General features: G+C 41.2%; 2 protein-coding genes across 2 annotated transcripts; both read left to right on the top strand.

The window, feature by feature from the left end:
* The first annotated feature begins 276 nt into the window (after window positions 1-276).
* LOC130184604 (chitinase-3-like protein 1) lies at window positions 277-4,020 on the top strand. Its single transcript, XM_056400579.1, has 11 exons — window positions 277-301; window positions 426-452; window positions 586-790; window positions 994-1,050; window positions 1,508-1,673; window positions 1,837-1,961; window positions 2,067-2,190; window positions 2,751-2,933; window positions 3,034-3,150; window positions 3,263-3,395; window positions 3,572-4,020. Exons 1-11 carry the CDS (start codon window positions 277-279, stop codon window positions 3,901-3,903), a joined length of 1,494 nt encoding a protein of 497 aa, XP_056256554.1. The 3' UTR covers window positions 3,904-4,020.
* A 3,046-nt stretch (window positions 4,021-7,066) lies between these two features.
* LOC130184197 (acidic mammalian chitinase-like) lies at window positions 7,067-10,857 on the top strand. Its single transcript, XM_056400071.1, has 11 exons — window positions 7,067-7,120; window positions 7,217-7,243; window positions 7,337-7,541; window positions 7,783-7,839; window positions 8,515-8,680; window positions 8,786-8,910; window positions 9,008-9,131; window positions 9,284-9,466; window positions 9,551-9,667; window positions 9,757-9,889; window positions 10,534-10,857. The coding sequence occupies exons 1-11, from the start codon at window positions 7,096-7,098 to the stop codon at window positions 10,779-10,781; spliced, it is 1,410 nt and encodes a 469-aa protein (XP_056256046.1). The 5' UTR covers window positions 7,067-7,095; the 3' UTR covers window positions 10,782-10,857.
* Window positions 10,858-13,373: the final 2,516 nt, after the last annotated feature.

Raw genomic sequence — 13,373 nt, 5'->3', positions numbered from 1 at the left:
GCCATTTTTAATATTATCAAGTGCACCTGTGATTTTCCTGCTGAATGTCTGCTGTGAAAAGGGTGACTGATCCTTAAGGTAACTGAAGGAACTTAGCTTGATTGTATTATAAACATCAAGCTCTAAAGATCTTCAGCATCACAAGAGGAATTGTTGAAGCACCAAGATGAAACTGCTTCAGAGCTCATATCTGTAAATATGTGATCATATTATAATCATTTTTATTACTTTGTTTCTCAGAAAGTTGAAGTTGAAGTTGTGAGCTTTGAAATCAAGATGACCAAGCTCACTGTTCTAGCAGGTAAACTCTTGTCAGACCTCAGTGCTTTACATCACCATAATGCATTCATAAATGACATTGATCAATATTTATTTTATCTGTTTCAAAATATAAATAATGCATCTGAGTGTGTTCCTCTCTGTAGGTCTCTGCCTGGTGATGTGCCAGCTGGGTAAGTTAAATCTAAATAGAACTTGGGCACTGTGAAGTTTGTACTGACACTGACTACATGTCTGAAAATAATAGAGACTGAATGCATTCCTGCACTGAATGCTGACCACAAGTTTTCTCTCACTGGTCTCCAGCCACTGCCTCCCAGATGGTGTGCTACTTCACCAACTGGTCCCAGTACAGACCTGGGACTGGGAAATTCACGCCCCAGAATGTAGATCCCTTCATGTGCACCCATCTGATTTATGCTTTCTCCATCATCAACAACAAGAACGAGTTGGTCACCTATGAATGGAACGACGAGACACTGTACAAGACTTTCAACGGCCTGAAGAGCAAGTAAGAACTTTCCACAGTGTAAAATCTTCTCTCTGCTGCTGAAGCTTCAATCTGAGTGTAAATGACTGAAACTGAAATGTGAACTTTAATAATGGGAACATTTCTCTGTTCGGCTGTTTTCACATGCTGTGTGATCAACAAGCCTTTGTTGACTCAAATATTCTCTATCATGCAAATCATATGACATCACATCTGTGTTCTAGAAACCCTGGTCTGAAGACACTACTGGCTGTTGGTGGGTGGAACTTTGGCTCAGCTCAGTGAGTATTTCTGCTCTGTTCAGTGAAATTTAGCTTCTTTGAAAAATCTCTGACATTGGATATGGACTGGAATCTCACACTGTAAAAGATTAGTTTAAAAATATTAGGAAATCCTTTACCTTTGGAAAAGTAAAAGAACTCAACTGTGTCAAGTTGTGTGAGATGATCATGTGTTTAGTGTGAACATGCGTTATGTGACTTCATGTATCAAAACAGTCAAATTCAGGCTGTTACAACTCTAAACCTATGAGTCACATTAACTTCATAGATTCTGACAAAACAACAACTGAGTATTACTTTGAATTTATAATAATGCACTGCACTTAATGTGTATTTGTGTTGGAAGTCAATAAGAATAAGTCACATGAACTACTGCCACAGAAGCTAATCTCGTTATATGTTGCATGAGTTCTCTTAGTTTTTAGTTCTAGTTAACATCAAGCTAATTTCCCTGCAGGTTCTCCATCATGGTGTCCAATCCAGCCAACCGTCAGACATTCATCCAGTCTTCTATCAAATTCCTGAGGACTCATGGATTTGATGGTCTGGATCTGGACTGGGAGTACCCTGGATCTCGTGGAAGTCCCCCAGAGGACAAGAAAAGATTCAGTCTGCTCTGCAAGGTGGGTCATAAACTCTTGAGCCACAGGGAACAGATACAGTGTATTGTATCAATAACACACACACACACACACACACACACACACACACACACACACACACACACAGAGACAGACATACAGACACACACACACACCATGTCTTATTAATTGTCTTCATCTGCAGGAACTGGTTGCTGCCTATGCAGCTGAGGCCCAGGCCACCGGTAAGCCTCAGCTCATGCTGACTGCTGCAGTGTCTGCTGGGAAGGGAACCATTGATGCTGGATATGAGATCGCTGAGATTGCCAAGTACTGCAGCCTTTTTTTGAAAATTCTGTTACTTTTAATCAGTCATTGTTATTGATTGGTTGGCTCAGTAGCTGGTCTTAATCAGTGTTCCATACACATTTCCAGGCACCTTGACTTCATTAATGTGATGACCTATGACTTCCATGGAGCTTGGGAGCGATCCACTGGACACAACAGTCCTCTGTACCGTGGCTCACAGGACAAGGGTGACCTTATCTACTTCAACACCGTAAGAGACCCAGTAGAGCTATGGAGCCTTAAATATTGATGAAAGACATTATTATAGCAGATTGGTACAATATTTAAAATAGCCAAACTGGTTTTACACAGAAAGGCCTGTTACTGATTATGAGGAATACTACTCAGCTACAACTACATATTAAGTCTTCTGTGACTGACAAAATAACTCTGAGGACAGCAGAGTGATAATGGGTTTCAGACTAGAAATAGTTCACAGGTGTTCAGACTGAAAGCAGCCCTGACAGTCCAGTGTGAACATATCTTCACAAAATGGGGTTGTTGAATTTAGAAAAAGCGGGAACTGACCACACAGGGAGTGTTTAACATGAAAAATACAATTGGTTGCTTTATGGGAAATGTAGGATCCAGTACATTTGTAGCTTGACAGATTCATCTAAAAGAACAGGATACCTCAACCTCTCCGCTTTACCTCTCACGAGTTCCCGAACTTTATGGCCTTTTAACAAAAAACATGAGGATAGCCTGTTGATTCTGTTCATAAAAAAGTCTAGGCCTCTTGTCTCTAGACTTCCTACGTTCCTATTTCAGGACTATGCCATGAAGTACTGGAGAGACCAAGGCACCCCAGTGGAGAAGCTGAGGATGGGATTCGCTGCTTATGGTCGCACCTTCCGTCTGACATCATCAAACACTAACATTGGAGCATCTGCTAGCGGTGCTGCATCAGCTGGTCCATTCACACGTGAAGCTGGATTCTGGTCCTACTACGAGGTGAAGTGTGAACAAAATGAAATACAACATCTCTCTAACACAAGTAGAGGAAACAGACCATGGAACAATCCAATGACATTTCCATAATCTGTTCCCTCAGGTCTGCAACTTCCTGAAGGGCACTACCATTCAGTGGATTGAAGACCAGAAAGTTCCCTATGCCAGCAAGAACAATGAGTGGGTGGGATTTGACAGCAGGGACAGCTATGAGATCAAGGTAGGTGGAACATCTATACATAGGGATTACCAACTGAGGGTTAAACTGCACAGTGGAACTCAAGACAGAATTAATTTTCCTTACTTTGTGACTAATCTTGTTCAATCCACAGGTCCAGTACATGAAGAACATGAAGTATGGCGGTGCCTTTGTGTGGGCACTGGATCTGGATGACTTTAAAGGAGAGTTCTGTGGACAGGGAAACTATCCTCTGCTGTCCCATCTGCGCAAACTCCTCGACATTGGTGAGTCTTGCATCTCTTCTTTTTGGTGATCCAATGTTTACCCAGATTTTCAGGCAAGACAAGAATAAGCAAGTTAATATGCGCAATGTTTTAGGGAACTACAGTGGTACCTTAATTCAATTCGTATCTGAACTTTAGGTATAATGTTGTCTTTCTGTGTCTGTCAACTCTCACAGAGATGCCTCCACTTCCAGCGACCACAACCAAGAAACCTAGTGTTACTACCACAAAACCAGTCGCTACCAAAACACCCAAACCAGTTGTTACCACTGCTGCACCAGCCTCCACCACCACGCCCAAACCCAGTAGCACCACCAACGCTCCGTCCACCAGGACCACCATCCCTATTCCAGGACGTGGCTTCTGCAAAGACAAGGCCGATGGCACGTATGCCCACCCAGATGACAAGACCAGCTTCTACGTGTGCGCAGGTGGCCGAACCTACCTGAGGAAGTGTGGAAACGGTACTGTCTTCGAGGAAAGCTGCAAGTGCTGTGTGTGGCCCTAAGTGTGGAGGACTGTCACTGTCTGACATCTGAGATCTGACCAAACAAGCTGAATGCATCTGGAGAAACATCTTTTTTGTTCTTTTTGATTAGGCTGTAACTGTGATTTTAGAAAAAAGCTTGTAAATTGGACGTCAAAAGTGAAATTTTGAACACGTCTGTTCCATCAGAATAAAAATATGATGACAAATCAAAAACTTGTCTGATAAATAATTCAAAACAAAAACACCTTTTCACCTCATCTTCCTCATTTCTACATGTTACATATGAAGAATTATATCGATTGTAGAAATGTTGACAGAATAAATATGCAGATAAAGTGTTAAAACTGGAGCTAGACTGACTCCACTGGTCTGGAGGTGAGTAGGTCTGCTCTCCAACAAGTTAACTGGCAGTGGTGGCATTCACTCAAATTCCTTAATATCATTTCTGAAGTTAAAAACAAAGTGTAAGGAGTCCTGCTTGGGTGTGGAAAAAACACAACACATTAACACAAGCTGAGCCAAAGGTTAAAGGTAGGATGAAGTATAGTATTACTGGATGTAGGTTAAAGCCTGGCACCTTTGTATAATAGTGCACCTTCAAATCACTGCTGTGTAGATATATCTGCTTCAAAGGACTGCTGTGTTACTTTTACATCCCATAACACTGCATTCATTTAGCAGATGTTTCAGTCCAAAATGACTTAAAAAAAAGGCTAATCAAACTACAAAGTAGCCAGCGATAGATCATGCAAAACTGAGTGTATCCCTTTAAACCAATGACTAAAATGGTACAATGCAAGAGTTTTATTTAAACGAGACCAATGGTTGAGATTATACACTGAATTAATTATTTCAATGATTTTATAAAATAAATATACAGTTCATTTGCCATTTATTAAATGTGTAGATTTATAGATAAAACATCAGTGTAAGTTTCAGCTCTACTTCTACTTCAATACATGATGTTATATAACTATTGGGTTGAATCATCACATCTTTAACTGTAACAACATTTCTTTTTTTAGTCTTGAAGTATGAGCAGTCATATGAAACTGTCACACTGAAGTGAATATTTTATTCTGTCACTGTAGATGTAACGTCTCCATGTTTATACACGTTTATAAATGGTACAGCTGTTCACACCATTCTGTGTATCCCAAGGTGCCACAGTCAGCTCCAAACTTATCTCAGTGTCAATCAGAGATTATTGTGGAGCATAAAGACAAGTGGCAGTCTGTGGAACATCTTGATGGTCAACGGTCACGGCCTGTGTTCAACAAAGGAGAGAGATAAAGTAATTACCTCCACCGAGGAGGTCATGTTTTCACCTGTGTCAGTTTGTTTGTCAGCAGGATCACACAAAATCAACTGAAATGATTTGCACCAGACTTGCTGGAAGGATGGGGGAGGGGCCAGAGTCTGCTGTATGTTGTTTGATATTGGTTGTGGTGGTGGTCTGCGCTCTCTGAGTGCCCTTTTAGTTGAAGCTAGGAATTAGAACAGAACTGGTTATTTCATGATGAATCATATTTATTTGTTTTGATTATCATTGTCAAATCAGTCAAAACAAGTTTATCAGTAGCTGCTTTCAGTGGTAGTGAGTTCAAAAACTTTTACAAAAAGTTGATTTCTTTGAAATACAGCATGAATTTATTTGGAAAATCATACATTTATAAGAAAATATAAAAAAGGAAGTACATTTCTAAATACAAACACTTATTAATCAGTTTATTATGTTTGTACTTCCGGGGAATCCTGGTGACCTGGTGGTCTAAGACACTGTGTAAAAATCCTTGGTTCAGTTCTGGTGAAGAGTTCCCTCTCTGTCCTCATCTTTCCAGAGTGCGTCTCTGTCTCCAGTGTAAAATATCCAATCATCTTTAAAAACATGCTCCCAGCTGTCCCAGTAAGATGTCCATTTTCATATTCACTCTCGTCTTGATTATTGTAATGCATTTTATCCGGGCATCAGCAGGCCTCATCCTCCCTCCTCAGCTACTACAAAATGCTGCTGCTGGAACAGCTGCAATCACATCACTCCAGTGCTCTCCTCCCTACTTTTAGATATATTGTAAAATTTTATTACTGATTTTTTAAGGCTTTAAATGGCTCTGCCCCCAATTACATCTCTGATTTATTGACATGGTATGTGCCCAACAGAGAATGGAGATCTGCAGAGGGAGACCCATTGGTCACCTCAAGGTCAAGGTTTTTGACAAAGGGTGACCGGATGTTCGCTATGTTCGAGCCCTGACACTCTGGAGCGCTCTTCCAGCTGAAATGAGATAACTCTTCTCCTCCTTTATTGGTTAATCCCAAATTTTGCTTTTACATATTTTATTGCTTCTTTTCACTTATTGTCAAATAATTTTGCATGTTGATATAAGCACTGTGTGTGTTTTTATTTAAGCTGTTCTACTCTTTTTACTCTACTCAGGCTCTTTGGCCTTGCCTTCTGGTTTATTTTTCTGTTAAACACTTTGTAACTTTGTTAATAAAAGTGCTGTATAAATAAAGATATCAAAATTAAGTATTTTCACACAGTTGTTATTTCATACAGTTTCAATGAAATCAAGAACAAACAGATGACGTAACATCATCTGTCAGTTTCATTTTATGATTAATGAGTTCTTCACTAGTCTTACTCTGAATAATATATTAATGGATTTTGTTTAAACTTTACCTTTTAATCTCTAGTCAAGTTACCATGACAACATAACATAACAAATAGTAACAAACATAAGAAAAAGACATTAAAGTCAAACCAAAGTCGAATATCAGGACTATGATCCACAGAGCTCAAAGGATGTTGTTGGTGATTAACGATATGATAATGAGTGATATTTCCACTGACCTAAATTACAACCAGGTCATGTGTCGAGTGCATGTTGTGAACAGCACTTAGTTTGCAAGATCTTATCAAATCATTTTCTAATAATCATTACAGTTATTGAACTCTGATTGGACAAGGCTGCTGCACCTCCTCCTTCCTTCAGGCACAATCAGCTGTATAAAAGAACAAAAGTTGCTGCTGTAGTTTGGGTCTCTCAACTGATCTCAAGGTACGTTCACAAGGGAAAGAAAGTTATCATTTTGATTGTGATTATCTTGAGAATGGTGGCTTTGTTGTGTTGCTTCACTCATAGACCTTGGTCTGTTTTTTGTTGTTACTTGTAGTAATCCAGTGAAGGTGTGAGAAGTGAATTGAAGATGACCAGGCTCACTATTCTTGCAGGTAGTTCATAATGATGTATGTATGTATGTATGTATGTATACACACACGCAAATTATTCTTCATTAACCTTTTTTTCTTCTTATGTATGTTCTTTAGGCTTATGTCTGGTGATTTGCCAGCTGGGTAAGTCCTAATACTCACCATTTGATTTGATGTTTCACTCTTATATCATTACTGTAATCAATGCCTCTTTAACGATCCTTCACTCCAACACAGGATCTGCCACCCAGATGGTGTGCTACTTCACCAACTGGTCCCAGTACAGACCTGGTGAGGGCAAATATATGCCAAAAGATGTGGACCCCTTCCTCTGCACCACTCTGATCTATGCCTTCTCCATCATCAACCATAACAACGAGCTGGTTACCTACGAGTGGAATGATGACGTCCTCTACAAGTCCTTCAACGCTCTGAAGACCAAGTAAGTGGCAAAAGATGAGGTACCCTTGTAGAGGTCACGCTAAGCTACAGAATCCATGAACTAAGAGAAGTTCAGTGCCTTCAGAAGAAGCTTTCAGCAGGGTGATGTTGCTGATTCAAGCTTGAAGATGTTTCCAACTGTAAAATGCAAATGCACCTCTTTCACTTGAGCCTGTTTCAAGCAATTACATGCTTGAATAAAGTCAGATGGAAATTTAATCGATCCTCTCTGCTGCTTCCAGGAATCCTCATCTGAAGACTCTGCTGGCTGTTGGTGGCTGGAACTTTGGTTCAAGACAGTGAGTAACATTTTACACCATAAACACAAAATATCAGTTGTTTGTATTCAGGTACATAGTGCTAGGAGTTATGTTAGCAATGTCCTATAACCCAGATAGCAAAATGAAACCTCAAATCGACTCTGGCCCCTAAACTTACACATCTGGGTTTGTGTTGACAGCCAAGATTTTCTGTGTGTGCCAGAACTAGTCCAGATGTGCAAGTAGCATCTGACAATCATGCTGTATGTGGGCCAGACAGTCAAAACCAGGCGTAGACTGAGCCACGAGAAACTCAATATGTAAACCAAATATTTGCCAGAATAATTTTGCTCTCTGTGTAGTTACATTGTTGAAACATCCTGAAGGTCCAACGAAATTTTTATTGTGACAAATGCAAGCTAGATATAACAGTTTTCTTTTTGATAGCTAGCTAAACCAAGCTAGCACCTAGCCACTTCTAATTACATCTAGGTGATTTACTGCATAGTTAACCAGATAATATGGTTTAGGAGATATCAAGATAACACGTAAAAATGAAAATGTATTAATAACATAACTAATTTCCAATCAATATTAATCATCCATGCCTTTAAAACTACAATCAGTTATTTCCCAAAAGTTAACAGCTGCTGAAACCTAATTAAGGATGTTTGCTTTACATAAAGGTTTCACAGAGCTCATTGTTCCATGCAGGTTCTCCATCATGGTGTCTACTCCAGCCAACCGTCAGACATTCATCCAGTCTTCTATCAAATTCCTGAGGACTCATGGATTTGATGGTCTGGATCTGGACTGGGAGTACCCTGGTGCTCGTGGAAGTCCCCCAGAGGACAAACAGAGGTTCACTTTGCTCTGCAGGGTGGGGACAGATCTCTCTTTAGTTTCAGCCTGCAACTCACAGTTTCTGTTACGCAGTTTAGATTATGCTGTACTTTTTTCTTATTTCTTCGATGTGTGTTTGCAGGAACTGGTTGCTGCCTATGCAGCTGAGGCCAAGGCCACTGGCAATCCTCAGCTCATGCTGACTGCTGCAGTTGCAGCTGGGAAGGGAACCATCGATGGTGGATATGAGATTGCTGAGATTGCCAAGTGAGTGTGTTTCCTTGAATGCCTCTGAAAGAACAAAACTGGGATTTAAGGAGAGGTTTTTGAAATTAGTATTTCTGTTGTACCTGTTTGTTTCCAGGGAACTGGACTTCATCAATGTGATGACCTATGACTTCCATGGAACTTGGGAGCAGTTCACTGGACACAACAGCCCTCTTTTCCGTGGCTCTGAGGACTTCGGTGACCTAATCTACTTCAACACAGTAAGTAGACATTGTGGACTAAAGAGAGATGAACTGGATGGGACCTTTTTAATAGAGCCCGACATATCAGTCGACAGTTTTAAAAAGACAGTATCAGTTGGACTCTACTTTTTACTTTAGCTTCACTTCACCTCTTCCATCAACCTTTGCAGGACTATGCCATGAAGTACTGGAGAGACAATGGCGCCCCTGTGGAGAAGCTGAGGATGGGATTCGCTGCTTATGGTCGCACCTTCCGTCTGACATCATCAAACAGTAGCATTGGAGCCCCAGCTAGCGGTGCTGCATCGGCTGGTCCATTCACACGTGAAGCTGGATTCTGGTCCTATTATGAGGTAAGGTTTAGATGAGGCTCAAGTAAACTCATTATGACATCATGCACATGGATTTAATGGCTTATCATGTTGTCTTTGGCCTAGATTTGTGGTTTTGTGAAGGGCACCACCATTCAGTGGATTGAGGATCAGAAAGTTCCCTATGCCACCAAGAACAATGAGTGGGTGGGATTCGACAACATGGAGAGCTATGAGATCAAGGTAGGTGGAACATCATCTCTATATTTTTACATCACATTCACAGTGTGTCCAAGATAGTTACACCAGTCTTTTTATTTCTGCTCCAATAGGTACGCTACCTGCAGGAGCATAGGTTTGGTGGTGCCTTTGTGTGGGCCCTTGATTTGGATGATTTTGCTGGACGATTCTGCGGACAGGGCAGCCACCCTCTGCTGGCTCATCTTCATAAACTTCTTAATATTGGTAAGTTTATAGCATGATTCTTCAGAGTTAACAGTTATCACTTTTTTATCCTATCAGAAGCAAATTTCCCTCAAGGTTTCTATATGGTAGTAGACCACATACCCGCGCCAAAGCAATCCTACACTTCTCCCAGATCCAGATTATTATCACCAAAGTGTACAAAGTCATAGATCTTAACACCACAAATACTTCAGATTTTTTACATCAAGAGCCAAACAATATTCCTTGAGAAATTGATTTAAGTGTCAAAAAATATCCTGTCTCACAATATTTCGTGAAGTCAAGTGAAAAATTCCTGCATCCGCCCCTTTGACCAGATCTGCAACAAAATTTTATGAGTTCTTCTCTGGTCCATGAGCCATCCCTCTATCAAATTCGGTGCAAATCAGTTGAGTTCAAACAAACCTCCATGGCGGAGGACAAAAATGCAGTACCAAAAAGTAGTATTCTGCAGATAACGGCATCGGGGATTCTATCTGCCTGACTGTGAGCCTTGACAATATCCCACATCTTGAAATATACTGGAATAATAATGTGCAGTGCTGCCTGGATTATTCAGTGTCAAGTTATAGACAAACATTAATGGACATTTATTCTTTCAAATCCATTCAGTAACAAACATTTCTTCTCCCTCCCTTATCCAGAGCTGCCCCCACTGCCCCCTACCACCACTCCCAGACCTGGTGCTAGCACCACTTCCCCAACCACCACCACCACTACCACCACCCACGCCCCAGGATCCGGTTTCTGCAATGGCAAACCTGACGGTCTGTATGCCAACCCAGACGACAAGGCCAGCTTCTACATGTGCGTTGGCGGCGTCTCCCACTTGAGGCCGTGTGGGAGCGGATCTGTCTTTGACGACAGCTGCAAGTGCTGCGTGTGGCCCTGAGCCACAAATGGAGACAATGTGTATTACAACTGATTCAAATATCAGCCATTAAACTGACTGAACAAGTTCTCTTATATCCACTGTGTTTACAATCATTCACCTATGTGAGTCATCATCATTATAGATACAACATATTTTCTTGTGAAATAAATGACATTTTGCAGATTGCAAACACAAGCATTCAAGTACCTTGGTACTAATCACTGAGTGCTGGCTCATTGTTTCAGTCTATTTATTTGAACCTGCTAGTTTCTCGACGCTTTGTTCCACAAACCCTCATGTTACCACAGTTTAACCGTAAAGCTTGGTGTCACTTTTTTCCAGCACCACTAACAGTATGATATGTTAGTTTTTGTTCTGATATCAAAACTTGATTTATACCTTGCTTTGAGTATAGTATTTCTGTTAATGTCTAACACAATAACCCTCTCAAGTGCAGTGTTTCATATCAACACAAAAAGCTGCAGGAACTTTGTACAAATACAGTATGAAATTAACTATGAATAAATGTATAAGACCTACAGTGTGATACTAATGAGTCCCAGCTTTGCATACACATTACTGTGAGTACAGAGGTTCAATGTTGAAAACAATGAATGTGCAGTCTGAATATTATGATAGGTTTTTATCACTTGTCAGTTTGTCAGACCAGTGGTGAGATAAGAAAGCATCAAAGGTGCAGATGAGACTGAAGACATGATAATTAGACTGCTACTGACTCTACACTACAAAGAACAACGGTGTTTATGGTTCATGATAGGAACTCAACTCTGCTTCTGCCTGCAGTGCGACTCTTCAAAGATATAATATAGACTGACAAACCAATCACTAGAGTCAACCAAAAAAGAGGAAATGACTTCACTTAGAACAAACATAAGAATAAGAATAACTGACAAAAGTAAACTGGGAGATAAGATATGTGTGAGGGGGCAGCACTCACCTTCACCCTCATTTCCAGTGTGAGAGGGATTTAGCAGACTTTGTCCAGGGTACACTACAGCTCAGACATCACTGTTATTAATAAGTGTTTTATTATTGAACTTAATTATTAATGTGACAAGGGTCACTGAATCAGAAACCACATCAAGCCTACATAAGTTTAATGCCAGCGTGAGTGAAAAGTTTTATTTGCAAGGCAGGCATCGACAAAGGACTTTGTTCAACTGACAGAAACTTCACAGCAGTATGGGGAATGTATTTGCCTCCCAACTTCTCCTACAGCTCTTCTAAAAGTATTTAACAGATTATTAGAAAACTGAGGTTTGCCTTGAATATACTGAACATATGGAGCAACAGAAGAAAAACTGCCTACACGGCAAAAGTAGTTTTAAAATGTTTCTATCAAAGTTTTCATTCATCTTTTCTTGTGACTCTGGGTCAACAATGGAGTAAGTGTTAATTAAATCTAAATTCAGCTCTACAGGGGGTTACTGTTTGATACTCAGATGAAAGAGATTCAGAGTGGAGGTATTCAGTCTTCAGTGCATGAGCAAACAAAGCTCTGTCAACAAATTTTGGACTGACTCTAGTGAATCATCTTTGCCACTGACTGAACCAGGAGCTTTTAACAGCTGAACTCCTGTTTTCAGCTCAGCTGTGATTCACAGGACCATAATCTGATAACTCTGTCATATCTTATTTGCCTGAACTAGCAAATGGATGAAACAGTGTTCCTGTAATTGTGTACGTACAAAGCGTCTTTGAACAGTAATGTGTATCATCAGACCTGCGGTCATATGTTTTGGACAGTCAGGTGAAGAAAGGGGCAAAGCTGTCAACTGATCACCACCTGGTGGTGAGTTGGATCAGATGGCGGAGAAGGCAGTCAGACAGACCTGGTAAACCCAAGCGTGTAGTGAGGGTGCACTGGGAACATAGGTGGAGGCCTCTGTCAGTGAGATCTTCAACGTACATCTCCGGGAGAGTTTCTTGTGCATCCCGGGGGAGGTTGGGGACATATAGTCAGAGTGGGCCCTGTTCAAAGCCTCCATTGAAGAGGCGGCAGTTAGGAGCTGTGCCCTCAAGGTCATCAGTGCTTGTCGAGGTGGCAACCTAAGGATCCGCTGGTGGGCGCCAGCAGTAAGGAAAGCAGTCAAAGTGAGGAAGGAGGTCTTTAGGGCCTGGCTGGCCAAGGGGTCTCCAGAAGCAGCAGACGGGTACCAGATGTCCAAAAGGGCGGCTTTGGAAGTTGCAGAAGCAAAAACTCAGGTGTGGGAGGAGTTCGGCCACGCTATGGAGGAGGACTTTCAGTTGGCCTTAAGGAAGTTCTGGCAAACTGTTCGGTGACTCAGGAAGGGGAAGCAGGACTTGACCCAGGCTGTGCTCAGTGGGGGAGGAGAACTGCTGACCCGGACTGGAGATGTCGTTGTTGTCATGGGTCGCCATGACGGACATTTTATGTTCGAACTTTTGTGTTGTTTGCACTTTGTGTTTGGTCATTTCCTGCTTTATTTTGTAGTTACTTTCCCTGTGTCTCTTGATGTTTTTACTTCCTGTCTTTGTCCTGTTTCCCTCCTTGTTGATTGTCTGCACCGCCCTAATGTGTTTCACCTGTGTTCAATCACCCTTGCCCTCCCTTGTGTCTATTTAGTC

Source organism: Seriola aureovittata, chromosome 2 (genome assembly GCF_021018895.1).
Source record: "Seriola aureovittata isolate HTS-2021-v1 ecotype China chromosome 2, ASM2101889v1, whole genome shotgun sequence".
Taxonomy (NCBI): domain Eukaryota; kingdom Metazoa; phylum Chordata; class Actinopteri; order Carangiformes; family Carangidae; genus Seriola; species Seriola aureovittata.
Note: the sequence above shows the minus strand (reverse complement) of the source record. Positions and strands in the feature narration are given on the sequence as shown.

Bases quoted from the DNA above. Each gene is read 5' to 3' on its own strand.
- LOC130184604 (XM_056400579.1), top strand. From the start codon at position 277: ATGACCAAGCTCACTGTTCTAGCAG. The intron at 1,962-2,066 runs GTACTGCAGCCT...ACACATTTCCAG, and splicing joins GAGATCGCTGAGATTGCCAA to GCACCTTGACTTCATTAATG. The intron at 2,191-2,750 runs GTAAGAGACCCA...TTCCTATTTCAG, and splicing joins ACCTTATCTACTTCAACACC to GACTATGCCATGAAGTACTG.
- LOC130184197 (XM_056400071.1), top strand. From the start codon at position 7,096: ATGACCAGGCTCACTATTCTTGCAG. The intron at 7,244-7,336 runs GTAAGTCCTAAT...ACTCCAACACAG, and splicing joins TCTGGTGATTTGCCAGCTGG to GATCTGCCACCCAGATGGTG. The intron at 9,890-10,533 runs GTAAGTTTATAG...TCCCTTATCCAG, and splicing joins TCATAAACTTCTTAATATTG to AGCTGCCCCCACTGCCCCCT.